General features: G+C 49.5%; 2 protein-coding genes across 3 annotated transcripts; one reads left to right on the top strand and one right to left on the bottom strand.

The window, feature by feature from the left end:
- The first annotated feature begins 3,404 nt into the window (after positions 1 to 3,404).
- Positions 3,405 to 8,999, top strand: LOC114586927 (microtubule-associated protein 1 light chain 3 gamma-like). Its single transcript, XM_028710791.2, has 4 exons — positions 3,405 to 3,990; positions 4,259 to 4,314; positions 7,346 to 7,452; positions 7,922 to 8,999. Exons 1-4 carry the CDS (start codon positions 3,951 to 3,953, stop codon positions 8,082 to 8,084), a joined length of 366 nt encoding a protein of 121 aa, XP_028566624.2. The 5' UTR covers positions 3,405 to 3,950; the 3' UTR covers positions 8,085 to 8,999.
- Positions 9,000 to 9,935: 936 nt separating this feature from the next.
- ZBTB3 (zinc finger and BTB domain containing 3) lies at positions 9,936 to 15,222 on the bottom strand. Of its 2 annotated transcripts, none has more exons than XM_028709721.2 (2): positions 15,069 to 15,222; positions 9,936 to 12,791 (listed from the first exon to the last, which is right to left on the bottom strand). In XM_028709721.2, exon 2 carries the CDS (start codon positions 12,736 to 12,738, stop codon positions 11,368 to 11,370), a length of 1,371 nt encoding a protein of 456 aa, XP_028565554.2. In that variant the 5' UTR covers positions 12,739 to 12,791; positions 15,069 to 15,222; the 3' UTR covers positions 9,936 to 11,367. The 2 variants fall into 2 exon arrangements, with proteins under 2 accessions (XP_028565554.2, XP_028565555.2); XM_028709722.2 differs by having other exon boundaries at positions 15,073 to 15,222.
- Positions 15,223 to 15,397: the final 175 nt, after the last annotated feature.

Raw genomic sequence — 15,397 nt, 5'->3', positions numbered from 1 at the left:
AAACTATGGCTCTTCCCCAAATTTCAACAAAGCATCTTCCCCAAATTTCAACAAAGGGCAAAAATAGGGTAAAAAAAAAAGGCAGCGATTCTCTCACCTCCCACCCCCTTCTCTGGATAATACAGATAGTTGGAGCTTTATGCATTAAATGTGAAGCTGGTATCCTCCGATGGCTGTGAATTCTTTGTTAAGCAAGAACATGCACAGGAATAATGGGACTGTGCTGAATAATAGTAACAGCCTGGAGCTATTTACTGAGAGTGAAGTCAGCAGCTAGGATTGTATAAATTCCTTCCCATCTCTTGTCCAAAGGACACATTCATCTGACCCACAAGAGGGGTTCCTAGAACAACAACAACGTGATTCCTGAATTTCTAACTGCAAATTGGAGGGGAACTGCCAACGAAGGCTTGTACTGTATTGAAATAAAATAAATTACAAAAATAAAAAAGGCCCAGGACCAGAGAGAAAGACGGCAATCATCATCCCCATTCATGTTTGGGCCCAGGAAAAAGGGCTTAACTCGAACTGGGTTTGAGACCTGACCTCATTCCCCATATTGATCTGGCTCAGCAATAGAGGATATTAGCTGTGCCTCTGAGCATAAACTACAAAATGGGTCCCATGTTTAAACAAAAAGCCCAGCTTAGGGTAATGCCCCATCTAAATTTATATCAGCAGATCCCCTGTAAGATTTACAGTGGTACCTTAGGTTACATATGCTTCAGGTTACATATGCTTCAGGTTACAGACTCTGCTAACCCAGAAATAATACCTCTGGTTAAGAACTTTACCTCAGGATGAGAACAGAAATCGTGCTCCGGCGGCGTGGCGGCAGCAGGAGGCCCCATTAGCTAAAGTGGTGCTTCAGGTGAAGAACGGTTTCAGGTTAAGAACGGACCCCACAAACAAATTAAGTATTTAACCTGAGGTACCACTGTAATTTATGAGTTTGACCAAACTGCGGGAGGTAGTGGAGGACAGAGGTGCCTGGCGTGCTCTGGTCCATGGGGTCACGAAGAGTCGGACACGACTAAACGACTAAACAACAACAACAACCACTGTAATTTAATATACAGTGGATTTGGCTTCGATTTCATGGTTGCTGTAGCTGTGGTGCAGCTAAAGTAGACTTTATACCTAACTTCTGGAATTGCTCCCAATTAATTAAAGTGAAAACAAATGGTACATAGTATTATATTGGATATGCTAGGAAGCCATATACCTTTGGAACCAACTAAGTTATTTCAAAGATGTTATCTCAGAAAGTGATCAAGAAGTGTTAATTAACCTTATGGGGATGCAAAGGTAATGATTGTAAAGAATTAGGAAAACAACGTACCTCCTACTGAGTGTGAATGGATGGAAAAGATCTGGTTCATTGTGATGGTGATCAAATAACCTACTGCAAATCTACAATAAAACAACCTACATTTAAATCAACTGGTTAAGTTTATGGAGCGATTCCCCTTCTCCAATGTCCTGGAATAATAAATTCAGTGACAACATATAACTTTGTAAGTCTTTAATTTATTGTAATGTCATCAGCCTATTTTAATGTTATCGCAGTATGTAGTTAGCTTTTTTTTTGTTGGCTCTTTCTTGTTGATAAAGGTAAAGGGACCCCTGACCGTTAGGTCCAGTCAAGGACGACTCTGGGGTTGCGGCGCTCATCTCGCTTTATTGGCGTACAGCTTCCGGGTCATGTGGCGAGCATGACTAAGGTTCTGGTGAACCAGAGCAGCGCACGGAAACACCGTTTACCTTTCCGCCAGAGCGGTATCTATCAGTGGCGTAGCGTGGGGGGTGCAGGGGGGGCCGGCCGCACCGGGTGCAACATCTGGGGGGGGCGCGTTCGCACTCGCAGCTCTCTGCACCCTGCTAAAATCCACGGGTTAGGGGGCGCAAATTACTTGCCTTGCCCTGGGTGCTGACAACCCACGCTACGCCACTGGTACCTATTTATCTACTTGCACTTTGACAGGCTTTCGAACTGCTAGGTTGGCAGGAGCAGGGACCGAGCAACGGGAGCTCACCCCGTCACAGGGATTCGAACCGCCGACCTTCTGATCAGCAAGCCCTAGGCTCAGTGGTTTAGACCATAGCGCCACCCGCGTCCCCTTCTTGTTGATGTGATGATCTAGAATAGAAATGATGAAAACGGCAATTACGAAAACAGACACACACCAGGGTTGGCATGAACTGCACTTCGCAAAGTTCCCTGGGAGAACGGTAGCTCTGTGAGGGGAACATGGAGTCACCTAATAACTCTCAACACCCTTGAGGAACTACAGTTCCCATATTTTTTTTGTTTGGGGGGGAATGCTATTTAAAGTGGCATGGCGCTACTTTGAGTGTGTAATGCAAATGGGCCTTAGAGGTAGCACAGTGCAGCAGTTAAGAGTACAGTGGTACCTCTGGTTACATACGCTTCAGGTTACAGACTCCGCTAACCAGAAACAGTGCTTCAGGTTAAGAACTTTGCTTCAGGATAAGAACAGAAATTGGGCTCTGGTGGCGCAGCAGCAGCAGGAGGCCCCATTAGCTAAAGTGGTGCTTCAGGTTAAGAACAGTTTCAGGTTAAGAACGGACCTCCGGAACGAATTAAGTACCGGAACTTAACCCGAGGTACCACTGCAGCCTGGGAGACCAGAATTCAAATCTCCGCTCTGCCACAAAGTGACTTTGGACCAGACTCACTCTCTCATTAACCTACCTAATGTATATACCTCACCCTTTTTAAAATACTTTTTATTTATTTTCCATTTAATAATATACATTCACATCATTATTATCCACTTTACCTCCCTGGCTCTTTAGAGCCTATCAACTTCCTTCCCTCCAGCTCATGGCTTTCATAATTAACCTTTATATCATTGCATTTTGTAAGTTTTCCAATTCTAATTACACCCATTACAAAATAACTCAAAATTAAAAAAAAATATAGAAAGGTAGAAAACATCTCCTTACAAGTCTTAAGATAACCCTGCTAGTGATGTTAATTGCTTACAATAATCTTTCAGATATCGTATAAATTTACTGCAGTCCTTTTGGAATAATTGATCGTGCTGGTTTCGGATTTTTCCTGTCAGCTTTGCCAGTTCTGCAAAGTCCATCATCTTCATCTGCCACTCTTCTTTCCTTGGTGCTCCTTTTTGTGTCCATTTTTGGGCTGAAAGAATTCTTGCCGCAGTTGTTGCATACATAAACAGTTTTTATCTTCCCTTCGTATCTCTTCACCCACCATACACAATAAAAAGGCTTCTGTTTTTTTAACGATTTTCTTTAAATATTTTCTTTAACTCAGTATATACCTCACCTTGAGCTGCTGGGTGGAAAGGTGAGTTAGAAAGACAAAAAAGAAACAGAAAAACATTTCAGATGGTTGGAGGAGGGGGAGCTTAAGAAAGCAGCTTGACCTAATGCCATCGAATAATTGAGATTTCCCGAGTACACAGCTCAACCCTAAACCAACACCTACCCATCTATTACGCAGAAAAGTCCTTCCTCGGTGTTGGGAAATTGCACTCACCTGTCCCAGCTGACATGGGTAGGCGACACCTCCGCTACAAACTATGCCCAACTCCTTCCTTCCTTCCACGCGAGTAGTCAAGACTGCGTCCCGTGGCGGTGCGTTCCGCCGGCCAACTCCACCATTGTGGCCAAATGCGCTTCCTCTAGGGAGACCCGCCCCTGAATCTGAATGTGGGCGAGTCTCAGGGTGGGCTCTCCCCACCCTCCACCTCTCCACGTCCTTCCCCGGACCTTGGAGGTCCTGATCCTGGAAGCAAATTGGGAAAATTTGAGGCGTGACTCTCGCACTATTTAAGCGGCTCCAAAGGAGTCAAGTCAGAGCTATCGCTGGGGACGATTCTTCTTCAATTCCCCTTCCCGCCCCAGCTTTATTTTCCCCCTTCCCTTTTTAAGAAAAAGGTGTGGTTCCTTCCAAGATGGATTCTTTCCCCCCATTCAAGCACCGAAAAACCTTCGGTAAGACTTATTTTCTTTCTCCCCACTTATTCCCCCCACCCCCCTTCTCGTGTAAACGCTCGATTTCGCGATTCGGAGTTGCTCCTGTTTGGCTGCTAGCGCCCCCTGCTGGCCCAAGGGGCTGAGATTAATTCGGTAAACTGGGGTGGGGGGCTAGACTTTGGGCTGTCCTGCTTTGGGGAGAGCTAATTTTGGGAGGGGAGGCCGAGGGAGAGGTGTTTTTCCCCTATTGCCTTAATTGACCCAGTTCTGTAATTTTCCACTTTAGCCTCCAGGAAAAGTGAAGTGGCCACGATCCGGATGAAGTTTCCTGGCAAACTGCCGGTATGTAGGCTTCTCCTTATCTTGCTGGGTTAATAGGTATGGGGGCATGTTTATTTGGGCTTGCTTTGTCGTACTGGACTGTTTTGCATGTTAAAAGTAAGCTGGGCTATGGTTCAGCGACTGTTTCTGTATAATGCTAGACAAACCATGGTTCAGAGAAATTAAGTAAGGCAGTTATGGGCAGTGCTTTCCCCCCCCTAAAAAAATGTTTAGGGGTACTCTCATTTTGACTCAGGAAAACCACCGTTTTATTGTTCAAATCAGGAAAAATAAATACAGGAGATGGACAAAAGTACAAAGATTTACAAAATGTTTAGAGGTATGCGTACCCCCAGAAAAAAAGCACTGTATTTAGAGTAAAAGCGGGGGCTGTTTTGCTCCTGGTTCTGTGCTTGATACCCAACCCATCATGTTGTTATATTTATGCTTAGTTAATTTAAAAATAATTAAGATTCCTTACGTGTTCCTAGGCTTGTAGTTTGTTTGGCTCCCAACAACCAGTAATTCTAATCATGATTTGTTGTTCTTGGTTCACTATTTTGTTCGGGGAAGACAAACCATGAACTTTGGGTTCACACATAGTGCTAAGCCAAACCATGGTTTACCTAGTAGCGCAGGAGGACCAAAGAGGCTGTAATTGGTGGTTTGGCTGCCTGCACGCTTGCTTGCCATTGCTAAATCAATTAAGTCAAGTAATATATCAATGTAACTGAGAGAAATTCAGTTCTCATTTTGTTTATTTTCTCCATATATAACCCTCCCTCAATCCTCCTGTCCATGCAACAAATATTTTTCTTCTTTATAGGATGGTAACTGAGCTTAAGTGAAACATTCCTGACTCCCAGCTGATGCAGTTTCCCAAAAAATAGATGGTTATCGGGAAATCTTAAAACTATTATTTAGCCCCATATTGCAACCAAAAAACCCCCACCCAGAACCCTCACCAATAAAATCACATCCATGCTCCTAAAATAAGATGTTGCACCCCTGCAAATTATTATTATTGATTGAATTTATTATTAATTGAATTTTGTTCAAAGATTAAAATCAAGATATAAAACCACAAAATACATAATACTAAAAACAACCACCCAATGCCCCCCCCAAAACACACACATTTTAAAAGGGCATAAGATGTAAATCAGATCAACTAAAAGCCTGGTTAAAAAGGAACGTTTTTGCCTGGCGCCGAAGGATGTATAATGAAGGTGCCAGGCGAACTTCCCTGGGGAGAGCCAGTGTGGTATAGTGGTTAAGAGCAGTAGTCTTGCAATCTGGGGAACCGGGTTCGCGTCTCTGCTCCTCCACATGCAGCTGCTGGGTGACCTTGGGCCAGTCACACTTCTTTGAAGTCTCTCAGCCCCACTCACCTCACAGAGTGTTTGTTGTGGGGGAGGAAGGGAAAGGAGAATGTGAGCCGCTTTGAGACTCCTTAAAGGAAGTGAAAGGCGGGATATCAAATCCAATCTCTTCTCTTCTTCTTCTTCTTCTTCTTCTTCCATGGATGGGGGGCCACTGCAGAGAAGGCCCCGTTCTCGTGTTGCCACCTTCTGGACCTTTCGAGGAGGAGGCACACAAAGAAGGGCCTCCAAAGATCCATATGGACATCTCAGGGTCCATGTGGAAAGAGGTGGTCCTTGAGGTATTGCGGTCTTGAGCCGTTTAAGGCTTTATAGGTCAAAACCAGCACTTTGAATTGGGCCCGAAAAATAATTGGTAGCCAGTACAGTCTGACCAGGATCGGTGTAATATGCTCAGACTATCTTGCTCCAGTGAGCAATCTGGCCGCTGAATTCTGCACCAGCTGAAGTTTCCAAATTGTCTTCAGAGGCAGCCCTACGTATAATGTGTTGCAGTAATCTAACCTTGAGGTTAGTGACGCGGGTGGTGCTGTGGGTTAAACCACAGAGCCTAGGACTTGCCAATCAGAAGGTCGGCGGTTCGAATCCCAGCGATGGGATGAGTTCCCGTTGTTCGGTCCCTGCTCCTGCCAACCTAGCAGTTCAAAAGCACGTCAAAGTGGAAGTAGATAAATAGGTACCGCTCCGGCGGGAAGGTAAACGTTGTTTCCGTGCGCTGCTCTGGTTCGCCAGAAGCGGCTTAGTCATGCTGGCCATATGACCCAGAAGCTGTACGCCGGCTCCCTCAGCCAATAAAGCGACATGAGCGCCGCAACCCCAGAGTCGGTCACTACTGGACCTAATGGTCAGGGGTCCCTTTACCTTTACCTAACCTTGAGGTTACCAGAGCATAGACCACAGTAGTCAGTCAGGGGTCAGCAAACTTTTTCAGCAGGGGGCTGGTCCACTGTCCCTCAGACCTTGTGGGGAGCCGGACTATATTTTGAAGGGGGGAAAGGAACAAATTCCTATGCCCCACAAATAACCCCGAGATGCATTTTAAATAAAAGGACACGTTCTACTCATGTGAAAACACGCTGATTCCTGGACCGTCTGCGGGCCAGATTTAGAAGGCAATTGGGCCGGATCTGGCCCCTGGGCCGTAGTTTGCCTACCCATGAGTTAGGCTATCCCTGTCCACATAGGGGCATACCTGGGCCACCAGCCGAGGCTGATGGAAGGCACTCCAGGCCACTGAGGCCACCTGAGCCTTGAGTGACAGCAAAAGATCCAGGAGTACCCCCAGGCTACAAACCTGCTCCTTCAGAGGAAGTGTCACCCCATCAATCTCCCCCCACATCTGGTCTAGGGAACCACCCACAAGCAATGCCTCTGCCTTATCTGGACTGAGTCTCAGTTTGTTGGCTCTCATCCAGTCCATTCCCGAGGCAAGACACTGGTCCAGCAATGAACAGATGAGTCAGGTAAATCAGCAGCAGGCTGATAAACCAGTGGCTATTGGCCATAATGGTGACAAGTAGAGCCTTCCTGTACAGAGACGGTCTATCTGAGTCCTTAGACAAATTGGAAACGGCTGTCTTCGCTTGTAACCATTTTGCTTAAGCTTCCCGGGGAATCTGGCCGTCTGCTATTGAAGATCAATCTCAGACGTGGCTCTTCTTCCTTTGCAGATAATCCTGGAGCGCTACCCCAAGGAGAAAATGTTGCCAGCCTTGGACAAGACCAAGTTTCTGGTTCCCGAAGACCTCACCATGGGCCAGTTCATCACAATCATCCGGTGAATGAGCCTCCGAGGAGATTGGGCAGCCTGTAAAAATGGGAGGCTTACTAAGCATCTGGCTGGGTCGTTCATCCTTCTACAACCATATGTTGGGCTGGATTTAAGCAGCGACTATGTTAATTGGATTTTTAATGCTCTGGCTTGGTGTGTGTGAGTGGGGGAGAAATATTGTTATATTGGCACACAGGGAAATAGGCTTGGAGGGGCAGTAGCAGCTGGGGCTGGTGGGGCGGGAGGCATGGAGGCGGAGCTATAGCCAATGACAGCCAGGGCTGGAGCCAATCGTAGGCGGAGCCAGCTTCCAATTGGTTGGAAGTCAGAAGTTGGGCAGGTGTGGGCAAACTCAGGGCAGCGCGCCATGCACCCTAATGGACCAGACTCCACTGTTTTGGGGGAGGTAAGGATGCAGAATTTGTTTAGGCCACCTGGAAGCCATGTTTTGACTCGTGCCCGTTTTCTCCCTCAGCAACCGAATGTGCATCGGGTCCACTCAGGCATTCTACTTCCTGGTCGATGGCAACCGCAGCCTCGTCAGCATGTCTTCCACCATGTCTGAAGTGTACATGACGTACAAAGATGAAGATGGCTTCCTCTATATGACCTATGCCTCTCAGGAGATGTTCGGCTGATGGCAAATGGGTCGCCTTCCTTTGGATCCCGAGTTCCTTGTTTATTTTGTCTGGGAGATGTGATCACCTGCATTTTGGACACCAACTACCTCTTCTTTCTCCCCACCCCACCAGATGATGGTTTTCTTGGAACGTAGGTTTTGATCTACCGAGGTGAAACTCACCCCCACCTCCTTGCAGTTGCCCCGGTATCTCTACCTCCTTGAGAAAGAGGTACCCCACAAACCGCACCTTTCTTAGTATCGCCAAGGCATGGCCTTCCTAAGCACGCACTACGTCAAAGTCCTTCCCGGCCTTCGCTTCTGCTCCCAGGTTGATACAGTAGGAGACTGCTTTGATGGTCAGGGATGGGCATGAACCAGTGACCTTCCCAATGTTGGGCTCCCAACTCTCATCAGCCTGGCTCAACGGTCAGGATGGCAGGAGATGTAGTTCAGCAACACCAGGAAGGTTGTTGGTTCCCTATCCTTCAATTCGGAGGTGGTGGCTGGTTATATTATTGCTCCCCCTCCCATACTCCCCATTACCAAGTCCATAAACGGAGATGGCCTCCGATACTCTTTCTTTTGACATCCAGGGATGATGGCTCCAGGGGTAGCCTGTGTGGTGAGGGTTTTGCCCGCTGGAATGAGATCGTCTCTTGGATCTCCTGTGGCAGATGGGCCAGTGCAGCCTTCTTTTTCATGGCCCAACCACAAGGTTTCATGTGCAGAGGTGATGGGGATCTGGTTTTTCTATTTAATTGCAAGTATTAAGACTTCTGAAAAAGGGAACAGTGGAACAACTGGGTTTAAAATGTAAAATTACGGTTTACTGTAACGGGGGGAAATGTCACTTTGTTCAACACTTCAATTACTTTGTACCTTGCATGTTAAATCTACCACTCCTGAGTAGAAAATACAGTTTGAAAACATGTTTTGCCTGCCAAAATCTGCTTTTGTGGGGGATGGCACTCTTCTCTTCCCCATGCACCTCGGTTTCCTAAATGACATAATTGGCATCAAGGTATTCTGCGTCAAGCCTGATTCAGACTCTTGGAGATCTCAAGAAGATGGATGAAAGCAAAGGACTCTTTGCTTAAGATCAGCTCTGCAGAACCCCAGCTGCGTCCTGACCCTTGCCCCCTTCCCTGCCATCCAACTGGAAATCGCTGGTTAGTCTTGGTGGACTCCTTGCATGATTTTTCTGCCTATTGTAGCATTGGCAATGTGTCAATCTAGATACCGTGTGATTTTTAATTGTACGGTTATTGCGTCTTTTATTTCTTACACTGTATTAGTTTGCATCCTGTAGACGTCAAACTGCACTTCAGTAAAATGCAATGTAAGAAGTTAAAGAAGTAATAAAAATACTACTTAAAATGAATGTTGGTATTTAATGTACAGTGGTGCCCTGCAAGACGAATGCCTCGCAAGACGAAAAACCCGCTAGACGAAAGGGTTTTCCGTTGCGGAGGCGCTTCGCAAGACGAATTTCCCTATGGGCTTGCTTCGCAAGACAAAAACGTCTTGCGAGTCTCGCCATTTCCCCCCCCCGCTTCCCCCCCCTTTTTCAAAGCCGCTAAGCCGTTAATAGCCTTTTAACAGCTTATCCGCTAAGCCTTTAATAGCCGCTAAATCGCTAATAGCGCTAATCTGCTTAGCCGCTAATGGGGTTGCTTCGCAAGACGAAAAAACCACTAGACGAAGAGAACCGCGGAACGGATTCTTTTCGTCTTGCGAGGCACCACTGTAGCTATGCCACAGACCACAATTTGGGAATCCCTAGCCTTAGAGGAGAGAAAACCCCCTACCCACAAACCCCCACACCCATCCACACCCCAAAATCACAGAAGAGAGAATACTGGAGCACTTGATGCCTGGTTTTTTTTACTGTTAAATGGGTATCCTTGGCAGTGAGGCTGCTTTGTAGCTGCTTATAAGAACAAACAGGTTGGAGAAACACATTTCACAGTGGGAGGGTTGGCAAGTTCTGGGAGGAAGGTTGAGGCTGGCAGTGGCTGCTCTGAAGTGAGCAGGCTTGAAAACGGGAAAGAGCGTCGGACGTGGCTCGGAAGTGAGAAAAGTTAAAATCTCACCTGCGCTGTGCATGACCCTGGCAGGCCCCCATCTCTCGGCCGTTGATCTTTGTCTGCAAAATGGGAGCATGTCAAAACAGGGATGCAGCTTGGTGGGGGTCTGTGCACTGCCTGCTTTAGACAGGGCTAGTGCCTATCTGGACTATAATATAATTTATTCCTTCTACCCCACCCACCTGACGGGGTTGCCCCAGCCACTCTGGGCAGCTTACAGCATAATAAACACACACAAAAAAAGTCAAACATGGAAAACTTCCGGATACAGGGCTGCCTTGTAGGATGGAAGGCAGGGAGACCAACAGTAGGTGGCGCCAGAGCCAATGACAGACAGAGCAACCCCTGGTCTGATGGTAAGCAGAAGGCAGAGCCATGGGGGCGCGCTAAAGTCAGGCATGAGGTTGGCGGGACTGTGCCCTACTTTCCCTCGCATCAGCCTCCACTGTTTTAGACTGTCATGACATCCAACGTGTCACAAAGAGGGGGGCAGGGGGGCTGTTTTGAAAAGGAATACTCTGCCCACTTCTCCCAATGAGTCCCACCTGCACTGCATGATGGGATAGAGTCAGAACCATGCCTTTCAACATAGTCTTCCTCCCGGGCGCTTCTCCCCCTATGCAATCTTTTTCTGTGCATCCAGGAGGGCTAGAAGCCTGTTCCCATCCCCCCTGCTGTCCTCTCAAGTGAAATTCTGATTTGCAACAACTGTCAGGAACCTTTCAGACCTTTCCTCCCACAAAACAGAATGTCCTCTAGGCAGCTATACCTAGAGCTCAAGCTTAAATACCGCTCCAACTTCATATTAAACCTGCCGCCACGAGTTTGTACATAAATAAATACTGGAGTGGGAGGACGAACCCCTTCCCCAGTTCATTTTACGTTTGGTGCGGCTTCTTCCAAACGATGCACAAGGGTGACCCGGGTGCAAACCCAACTTCCCAACAATTCACCTCGTGGAAAAACAAACAAGAAATTCTCAAGGGCAAGGTGGGGAAATGATTTGGAAGCCAGGAGGGAAGGTTGAACCTGATAGGATGAGCCCCACATCATTGGCTCGGACAGTTAGGGCTCTGTCTCTCTGCTTCCTGGCTTCTGCACAATGTTTCACAAAAGGGATGGGTTTTTTGTCCTTGCATGTTGGGAACCGTCCGTCTGCTCGGTCATGAACCACCTGCCCCATGGCCCAAACTGGGCGGGGGTATAGGCCCCCTACGAAGGGTTCTCAACATCCTGTTTGCAACGCTTGGCTGCCAGGTCCTCGTTGTGGGCCTTGCGGATGTGCCGGTAAAGGTCTCCGGACTGCGTGTAACTCCGCATGCAGTAGCGGCACTCGTAGGGGCGTTCCCGCGTGTGGACGGTGGCGTGGCGCCGCAGGGTGTAGGAGCACGAGAAGGTCTTCCCGCAAGTCTTGCAGGTGGGGACGTCTTCCGTGAAGATGCCAAAGTTGGAGTGGGACTCGTAGTCCTGCAAGTACATCTGTTCGTGCAAGGGCGGAGTCACCATGTTGGAGAAGCTTTGTCCGGCAGGCACAGGGATCATGTGGAACGGGACGTGCTCTTGAGGCAGGAAGCCGCTCTCGGAAGAGACCTCTTCCATCCCACCTGGCTCTTCAAAGCTGTCGGGGTGGCGCCCACAGCCTCCGGCAGGCCCTGCCTCTACAGCGGACCTCTGGAATATTGTCTCCAGCCTCAAATCTGCGCTCTGCCCCTCCAGTTGATCCATCATGTCCGGCTCCTCATCGGAGATCACGATGGCTTCCACCTTGACCTTGACGGAGGACCTGCTTGGCTCCTTCTGGCAAAACACACCGAGACCACCTGTCTGTTGTTCCCCATACCTCTCCGAAGGGCCGGCATGACCCTCAGCTGCGTTCCTCGGTGGCGAGCAGCTGTGTGATATGGTTTCGGTGGAGCTGCTAGGGCTGGAGAGGGAGATGTCAATGACGGGGGGTGGAAGAGGCCTCACAGGAGGAGGAGGAGCTTCCATCCCTGGCTGCGTGGTGTCCGCCATGTCCAAAGTGGAGGCCAATGGCTCCTCGGAAACCATTTTCTCTCCACCTTTCCACTCCTGTTTCTTGCTCTTCCCTGCTTCGCTTGGCTGAGGGGGCGGCAGCGGCTGGGCTCCGGACGTTTGAAGTTGGCACTTGGAGGTGCTGGGCAGAAGCTCTGAGCTGCCCAGGGGATCCTCTTCCTTCTTGGTGCTGTCGGCTTCCGCCAAGGCGCGGGCCTGCAGCTTCTTCTTGCACACCTTGACAATGTCGTTCATGTGCAAGTAGCTGGCGGCCGCCAGGATGTCTTCCACCGGCATGTCGTTGAAGGAGAGGCTGCCTTTGTACATGAATTCCAGCAGCAGCCCGAAGGCGGGCGCTGTGACGATCTCATTGTTAATGGAGACCAAGTCTCTCTTGTCCAGCCGCTCCTTATAGAACATGTGGAAAAAGGCACTGCAGGAGGCCAGCACTGCCCGGTGGGCCAGGAACTGGGTGCTGCCCACGAGGACCGTGCAGTCACAAAGGAAGCCCTCGTGTTGCTGCTCCCAGAGGCTCTGCAGCAAGTTCTTGCTGTGGTTTGGGAACTCCATGCTGGGACAGCTCTTTCACGATGAGGGGTTGACCAACAGCATAGTCCAGACTCCTTGAGACAGCAGGGGAGGGGGGAAGAGGGGGAATGAGCGAGAGAGAGGGGGGGAAACTTGTAAGAAATGGATTTTAGGACGTTGACCCCTTCTCCCTTTATTTATGCAGAAAACATTTTTCTAGAAATACATTCAAGGGGTTAGTACTAGCCCTAAATGACTTGGGAGCAAAGTACCCAAAAGGGCACCTAACCCAAGATCAGCTATCTCAGATTCTACAATGAGGTGTGTCTGCCTCCTTCATTATTGACTTTCAAGAGGAATGTGGCATTTAAGGGCTGACCGTAAGATCAGTCTTGAAATCAGTTGTTGACTGTAATTTTAGAATGTTTCTGCCTGCTCTCAGAATGCTTAAAAATATTAATGATATGTGCCCTAGGCAATGCAGGATATTAATCTGAGTAAATAGTAATGAATAATAAACATTAAAAGCTGCCTTATGCTGGCTGGAACACTGATCTCAATCTAGCTCTGTGTTGCCTGTTTTGCCTGGGAAAGACTCCACAAGGTCTCAGGTGGATGTTTTTCTTAGTCATTCTACCTAACAGCCTTCTAAACTGGAGAGGCTGCAGACTAAACATGGGAACTGCCAGATGTAAAAGTTTTTAAAAAAAGAGAGAGAGTGCACTGCCAACTCTGCCGCCTGAAACTCCATCTCCCAAGCATCCAGCTTTTCTCATCTGGAGGCTGCAAAGCAATGGCATGTTGACTTAAGGTCTCCTACAACCCCCACCCCAACTCCTGTTCTACAGCCCCCCCCCCCCCCCCCCCGTTACTGTGCTCCACTGTTTGCAAATATTTCACCGGCTGCCAACCAGTTCCCTGCCCAGATTACTAATGCCAACCCAGAATTTCCCAATTTCCCCCGTTCTGAACCCACAACCCCACCATCAAATACCTCAGTTTGCACCTTCTAATTCCCTAAACCAGAGGTAAAGGTAAAGAGACCCCTGACCATTAGGTCCAGTCGTGGCCGACTCTGGGGTTGCGGCGCTCATCTTGCTTTACTGGCCGAGGGAGCCGGCGTACAGCTTCCGGGTCATGTGGCCAGCATGACTTAAGCCGCTTCTGGCGAACCAGAGCAGCGCACGGAAACGCCGTTTAACTTCCCGCCAGAGTGGTACCTATTTATCTACTTGCACTTTGACGTGCTTTTGAACTGCTAGGTTGGCAGAAGCTGGGGGGATTTGAAGCGCCAACCTTCTGATTGGCAAGCCCTAGGCTCTGTGGTTTAACCCACAGCAGCACGGCCCTCCAAATGTCACTGAACTACAACTCCCAGCACCCCCGACCACACTGACTGGGGGGCCAATGGAAGTTGTAAAAGGTAAAGGTACCCCTGCCCGTACGGGCCAGTCTTGACAGACTCTGGGGTTGTGCGCCCATCTCACTCAAGAGACCGGGGGCCAGCGCTGTCCGGAGACACTTCCGGGTCACGTGGCCAGCGTGACAAAGCTGCTCTGGCGAGCCAGCGCAGCACACGGAACGCCGTTTACCTTCCCACCAGTAAGCGGTCCCTATTTATCTACTTGCACCCGGGGGTGCTTTCGAACTGCTAGGTTGGCAGGCGCTGGGACCGAGCAGCGGGAGCGCACCCCGCCGCGGGGATTCAAACCGCCAACCTTTCGATCGGCAAGCCCTAGGCGCTGAGGCTTTTACCCACAGCGCCACCCGCGTCCCTTGATGGAAGTTGGGAGGGCCACAAATTCCCTATGTCAACTGCGTGCCCATTGATGTATTCCTATGATGGCAGCGCACACTCTCCATAACTGAGAACCAAGTCTGTGTTCCCCACTCCTGCACCCTCCTTACCCTGTACCCCAACTCCTGGGACTTCTCCCCGTTATTTGATCCCAACCCCCCCCCCCCAATAATCATATAATAATCTCCTTTCCCATAAGGTCGAAGGCTCATTGGTGGCTCCCCCTCAACTGACCTCAGCATTTCCACCCCCCTGCCCCCCCCCCAATGAAGCCTGGAAATATGATGGAGACCCCCTTATAATGAATACCCCCCTTTATTTCCTTCTGCCCCGCCTTGGCCTCTGTGACCCTCATAATAAAAGCAGGGGAACCCCACAAATGCTCCTCAGTTTGCCCCTCCCCCACTGCGTGACCCCCTCCCCAAGTTGCCCCCCCTCCCCAGGTCCCACCCTCAGGGGGAGATAACCTACAATGCACTACAGACATATATCTATAAGGGAAAGCGCCCTTCTTCCTCCCCCCCAACAGGGGGTGCGTTGGGTGGTGGAAGAGCGCCTTCTTTCCCCCACTTACCCACCACAAAGCGGAGGCCTCGAGGGACCCGCCCCCTTCTGCCTGATTGGCTGCGCTCGCTAGGGAGGCGGGGCTCCCTCTAGTCACTCTCTTGCCTCCTCGCCTCCTGAATGGCTCCCGCTCCGCCCGCCTCCCCAGCAGCGCTCATTGGGGCTCCTCCTCGCCCGTCGCCTTTCTCGGCCAACTGTCTTTGAGTGCGTCGCGCCGAAGGGAGGCTGAGGGGGAAGGCAAGGGCGGGCCTCTCTCCGCCTGCTGTTTCTTCCGATTGGCTCAGCCCAGCTCCGTCAGCCGCGACGACCGCGGTCCGCTTTCGGCCCGGTGATTGGAGG

This window comes from Podarcis muralis, chromosome 16 (genome assembly GCF_964188315.1).
Source record: "Podarcis muralis chromosome 16, rPodMur119.hap1.1, whole genome shotgun sequence".
In the NCBI taxonomy this organism is placed as follows: Eukaryota; Metazoa; Chordata; class Lepidosauria; order Squamata; family Lacertidae; genus Podarcis; species Podarcis muralis.
This window is presented reverse-complemented; position numbering and strand designations above follow the sequence as displayed.